General features: G+C 27.2%; 1 protein-coding gene across 1 annotated transcript; it reads left to right on the plus strand.

The window, feature by feature from the left end:
* Positions 1–2,930: 2,930 nt before the first annotated feature.
* LOC114132594 (uncharacterized) lies at positions 2,931–6,475 on the plus strand. The gene is made up of 7 exons (XM_050208523.1): positions 2,931–3,512; positions 4,258–4,464; positions 4,743–4,816; positions 4,883–5,207; positions 5,324–5,456; positions 5,685–5,854; positions 5,928–6,475. Exons 1-7 carry the CDS (start codon positions 3,403–3,405, stop codon positions 6,436–6,438), a joined length of 1,530 nt encoding a protein of 509 aa, XP_050064480.1. The 5' UTR covers positions 2,931–3,402; the 3' UTR covers positions 6,439–6,475.

Genomic DNA, 6,475 nt, shown 5'->3' on the forward strand with positions numbered 1-6,475 from the left:
TATAAAATATTAATAATCACTAAAAATAATCAGCAGGTGTATGTCAATACGCTAGTCGAGAACACAATATTATAATATATAAACATTAAACATAGGTACCTCATGAATTAAGTCGATGCTGGTCTAATGGATGGCTGATTTTGCCGGCTGATCCGAAATTAATGTAGTTTAAAAATTTAAATTGTTTTAGATACATATTATGTTTTGTATTTTATCAACTAATCGTAGTAATAGTATTATATTATAGTTATAATTTATACTATGTATTTTATCTGTATGGTATAAAATATAATTCGATTGTAGCCTGTAGGACCTGCACAACAGTATATATCACATAGCTGTTCGATCGATAACACTGTGCTTTCTTTCTTTCTCACCAAATCTGTTAAAAATATAAATTCATCTTTATTAAATTGGGTCAAAAAAGGCCCTAATTATGATGGATAAATTTATATATAATATATTATTTAATATAAATATATACTATAGTAGACCATATTATAATAAATTAATAATTAATGCTTATAAGTTAGGTACTTTATTCATATCATGGTTATATAAATGAAATTGTTATTTTAATACGTAAATTATTATTAAATTTTTTTTTTAGTTTTAAACGTGTAAAACCAGATGTAGGTATTTTATATACATTATACACACATGCACAGATGGTACTCATTATTATTTTGTATTTGTATTTTGTTTGTTATATTATTTATGGCATATAGGACAAATACCACCCTTAAAGAAGAAGTCCACACGTTCTATATTGTGTACAAAAACTATAGAGGCCAGGTGGTATTCGACAGGGGATGCAGCTATAGCTAAATATCTTAAATACCATAGGACAAATACCACCCATAAAGAAGAACTCCACACGTTCTATATTGTGTACAAAAACTACTAAGGCCAGATGGTCTTCGACAGGAGAATAGGTAGGTATATCCGCCTTTCTGACGCTGTACGCAGTACATTCATTTTAGTTTATACACATTATTGTTGTTGTACTCGGAAAGTCTGTATAATATCGGCCGCCAAGATTTTGTCGGTACCTATGCGTTTTGTGGTATGCGTGATGCGTCGGTGCCTCGGTATGTGCGTTCTATACGATCGCACGACCAAAATTAACACTTACTAAAATATTTTAAGCTCTTGTAACTGATTTGGCGCTTATATACACAGTTGACACTGTGAGTACCTACCTTAAAACCGTTTTCGAAATGTTTTAATTTATACTGTGATATAATAATAATAATAAAAAAAAATAGTCGCTATAGGTAGATACCTAATACTACTAAATAGATTTTAAACAAAATCATAAATAATAATATTATATTATACTATATAATATATTGTATTGGCACACGTATATAATTAATTGAACCATTGAATCGTTTCAAAACGATATTTAAAAAATAGATACCAGTCAAAAAAAATGTATTGTTTTAACTGATCCGCAATAAAAGTATAAAGAGTAATGGTCTATAATAATATATAATATTATAAATTCGGCGTAAACAATAGTTGACTATCTATTAGTCATTTAATACGTACCTATAGTTTTCACCGAGGTACGTTGGTCGTTGTATAGGTGGAAATGTCAAACGACCGCTCGCCGATCGGTCGCCGGCTTTCCATCCCTAGGTTTCTTTTGCAGCGGTTCTGCCTTTATATAGCTTCATTCCCGTTCAGTAACTGCTGACTTAAATAAATTATTTAATGTTTACTCTTTAGTCTTTACTCATTGTATTATTCATAACAATATTCTTATTATCAAGGCTGGGCATTAACGAGTTAAAAAGTTAAAGTTAAGTTAAAAAGTTAAGTTACTTTTAACTAAGTTTAACGAGTTACTTTTATTTTCAAAAGTAATCTAACTTAACGAGTTTCTTTTTTTTTAACAACTTCTAACTTAACGAGTTAATTTATTTTAAAGTCACGTTAATTTATTAATTTGTCCTAATATAAATTTCATATACTTAAAATTATATTTTGATTTTTATAACTTGTTTATATTATATGTATATTATATTATATAAAAATAATAATTGTGGGAATAACCAAATACTTTACGATATGAATATGAGTGTTTTGCATTATTTCTATATTTGATATTTGAAATTTCAATAGATATTACTATATTAGAATAACGTGTATAAGTACAACTATCTACCTATATAATCTACCTATATACAATTTGGGAAACGATTTACGAGTAATAATCAATAGTATTACTCATATTAGATAATAATATTTTATTTTATTCTGCTTATTCGCAGAAAATATGTATATATATATATAATATATTATTATAAAACAAAAATTTCATAGGACCATAATAGGGGTAATCATTATTTTGAGAAAAGAAAAACATATTATTTAATTTCTTAGTATTTAATTTCACATAAATTACAAGTACATGGATAACTTGGCCTGCAGAGCAAATAATTCAATTTAAACCCAATGGTCTAATGTATTTAGGTACTGTAAATAAATGAACAAACTAACCACACAGCAGGTCGATTATCAATTGGAAATAATTAATAGTCTACCTAGGTAGGTACCCGTTTTAAATCCTACAGGCCGTATAGGTGGAATTCCCAGAATGATTGAAACATATTAACTATTAAGCAACTAAATAGTAATTTGTCGTGTCTTCAAAAATTATTATTTGTTCACAACATTTTGTTAGTATTGCTTCCTGTGACCTGTGGTGCGCATGGTGTAGCTTGTGCTAATTTTATTATATTTTTTTTATTTTACTACGCGTTAATATAATTTGATTAATTTGAATACTCAGTTTTTTGAACAAATATTAAAATATGGATATATGTAACGTAACAACTGGATAACAGTGATACAAATAGGTCAAAATGGAGTCATTTAAAAAAATATTTTAAAGAAATGTCGCATACTGAAGGCAATAGTAATAATAATGGTAACATTACATTTCAATGCCTGCTATGCATTCCGAAAATAAAAATGATCTCTACCTCAACAACTTCTAATTCTAATTTAAGAAGCCATATTAAAGTAAGTAGGCATATTATTTATTAGTTAATAATTTACCTTCTAAAAAGTAAAGTACATATTCTTAATAGATAAAAATCAAAAATTCTTTATTATTTAACAATTGCAGCATATTCATCCTAGTCAATTGTCTGAATTTAATATGTGTGAAAAAAAAGGCCTAATATTGATAATAACCTTGTAACAAGCAAACAGTTAAAACTAGATGAAGTCGGAAAAATTACAAAAAAACTAAGCCAAACAGAATTTGACAAAGCCAATATTGAATTAATTGTGAGCACAGTATCACCCTTTTCTTTAATAGAGCATCCAGCGTTCATTAAATATTGTAAGCTGACATCCAACAAAATTCCAGCATCCCGAAGAAATTTTATGCGAGAAATTATAACCGAATATAATGATATGATTGTATTTTTGAAAGAAGAACTGTCCAAAATTAATTATGTGTGCATCACTGCAGATTGTTGGTCCATATTTCGCAAGTAAGTTAAATAATTATTCTATGTTGTATTACAAAGGTGTGCCAAAACATTTGACATTTCTAATATACCGGGTGTCCACCAATTTAGGGAACACTGAATTTCTCGGCCGGATTATGTTGGAATAAATCGAATTTTTGTTTGCAAGCTAGTGGTATATAAATACACATTTTCAGATAAATTTCAAATTTTTAACCCTCATGGTACGTGCATGCGCAATGCAACTTATTTTTTTTAAATAGTACCCGGTGTTTTTTATACCAAATTCAGATAGACTAATTTTTTTTTTAGTAATTTTGGCCAATGGTCCATGACTAAAACCAAAATTGACTGAATGAGAGTCATTTCAATTTTAATAAATAATACATTTTTACAATTCATTATAAAATACATATAACTATTTATAATTTTTTATTATTGGTTACTTTCTTAATATTTTTTTTATACGTGTTATAAACAAGATTAACATATCAATTTTAATTAAATAATTTTACATCCATATTATGTGAATCTTGTTTATAAAGCGTATAAAAAAAAATTCGTAAAAATATTCAAAAAGTAACCAATAATAAAGAAATTCAGTGTTCCCTAAATTGGTGAACACACGGTATATCATAATATTATAATTATTATTATAAACTGTATTCTTTTAATTGTATAGGTAGATAATAATTAATAACGACAAATGTATACTATAATAATAATTGCATATATTAATATATTATTACTTATTGCTATTTTTTTAAAGGTCTTACATGGGGTTCACAGTACACTGGTTGAACCCAACAACATTAGAGCGTGTATCAAAAGGACTTGCATGTAGGAGAATGTATGGAAAACACACTTATGACAATTTAGCTGAAATGATTGACAAAGTATTATCAGAGTTCAATATTCAGAATAAGACAACTCTCATTGTGACTGATAATGCAGCAAACTTTGTCAAAGCTTTCAGGTGTTTATTTATTATATTTTATTAATGACTATAGCAATACAAGCTAAATATTCCTACACATTACAATCTGCAATAACATTAATTTAAAGACCAGCCTATTTAGTAAAAACATTTTGTCAAAACTGTGAAGTGTATTAATGACTAATGTAAAGTATTCAAATTTCAAATTTTAGGATTTTTTTTTTTTTAATTTTATATTAGTATTATATTCTTTACACAATTATTAATAGAATCTAACTACAATATTGAATATCATTATTATATGTTTGAACTTGTAGAGTCTACAATAGAAAAGAATTGGATGAAAATGCTGCCATACAACCTTTCACTAATAGTAATAATCATAATAAAAGTAAGTTCACCATTATTTTACAATTTTTTAGTTTTTATACATAAGTTTTATACTATTTTTTTTAAGATCAAGACGAAGAAGAAGAAATAGAAGATGATGAAGAAGAAGACATATTGAGACCAATTAATATATCAAATGTACTTGAAAATGGAGTGGGTGATTTGTTTAATATGACATTACCTCAGCATCAGAGATGTGCTGCGCATAGCTTGAATCTAATTGCAACTACAGACATACAAGATGCTGAAAAAGATAATGTCTACAAAATATTAAGCAGACGTGTGTTTGGAAAATGCCAAGCTTTGTTTAATAAACAGAACCAATCATCACAATGTGCTGATCAGATAAAAAATGTAATAGGCAAATATTTAATTACTCCAAATGCTACTAGGTAATTAATGTAAAATTATATATGTGTATCCTTATGTATATTTAGCAATTTTGATAACTAATATTAGATTTATACAATTTATTAAATTTTATATAATTTTCTAAATTATGTTATAGATGGAATTCATATTATGACGCTATTAAATGTATTGTAGATAATTTGAACAAAATAGATGAAGTATTTTCTATAACATCCTTGTCATCATTATCTAGACCACGTGAGACTACATTTCTAATTGAGTATTGCAAGGTATATAAGATATTTATAATTATAAATTTATTTTTATTTTATTTCAAATATGTATAGATGTATAGTAAAATCCAATGGAACCTCTATAACTCAAATTGGTTAGGAGTGAAAAAAATTCGAGTTATCGACAATTTTACTTAAAGAGGTACGAGTTATAGAGGTTCCACTGTAGCTTAATATATCTAGTATTAAAAATTATACTATATTACCATGTATAAAAATTTTTAGGTTATGCAGCCAATCGCAAAGGGTTTAGACATATTACAAGGAGACAATCATGTGTGTCTTGGGTATTTACTCCCAACATTGACTGCCATTAATAAATCATTAAAAAGTATGACTAATTTAAATTACTGTATGCCGCTAGTAAATGCTTTGAATAAAGGAATAGAAAAAAGGTATTTAATGTACATTACAATATTATTTAAAACTATTTGGACAAATTAAACATTATTATGTTTTGTGTTATAGGTTTCAAAGGTACATGATTTCTAGTCAATGTCAGATATCATCTGCTTTAGTTCCTAAGTTTAAGTTAAACTGGGCTAGCTTAGAAAAAAAAACCAGAATTAAAGAAAAGTTGGTTGAAGCTTTAAGAGCTAGTTGTGAAGATACAGATAGCATAAGTTTCTCTTCGCAATCTTTGAGTCAAAATGATTTGTCACATCTAAATGCAACTGACACAGAGGATGATGATTTTTTGCATTTTGAAGATGACCTGCCTGAATCTCAGGATATTAATGATTCACAAAAAATAGTGTCTGATTATTTATTAAACCCTAATATAAAATCTCCAAATGATTTTCCAGCATCATTAAGATCACTATACATTGAGTACAATACTGCAGTACCGTCATCGGCTCACGTTGAACGTCTATTTAGTGCGGGTGGACAGCTTTATAGTAGGAGAAGGGGTTCTATGTCTGATAAAAACTTTGAAATGGCATTATTGTTAAAGTTTAATAAATATTTTATTGAATAATGATAATTATTAATTAACATAATAAATTTATTTGTAT

This window comes from Aphis gossypii, unplaced genomic scaffold (genome assembly GCF_020184175.1).
Source record: "Aphis gossypii isolate Hap1 unplaced genomic scaffold, ASM2018417v2 Contig00211_ERROPOS273001+, whole genome shotgun sequence".
In the NCBI taxonomy this organism is placed as follows: domain Eukaryota; kingdom Metazoa; phylum Arthropoda; class Insecta; order Hemiptera; family Aphididae; genus Aphis; species Aphis gossypii.

Excerpts from the sequence above, each read along its gene's own strand:
- LOC114132594 (XM_050208523.1), top strand. The coding sequence starts at position 3,403 with ATGCGAGAAATTATAACCGAATATAATGATATGATTGTATTTTTGAAA. Across the intron at positions 4,817-4,882 it reads TAGTAATAATCATAATAAAA|ATCAAGACGAAGAAGAAGAA; the intron begins GTAAGTTCACCA and ends ATTTTTTTTAAG. Across the intron at positions 5,457-5,684 it reads TTCTAATTGAGTATTGCAAG|GTTATGCAGCCAATCGCAAA; the intron begins GTATATAAGATA and ends AAAAATTTTTAG.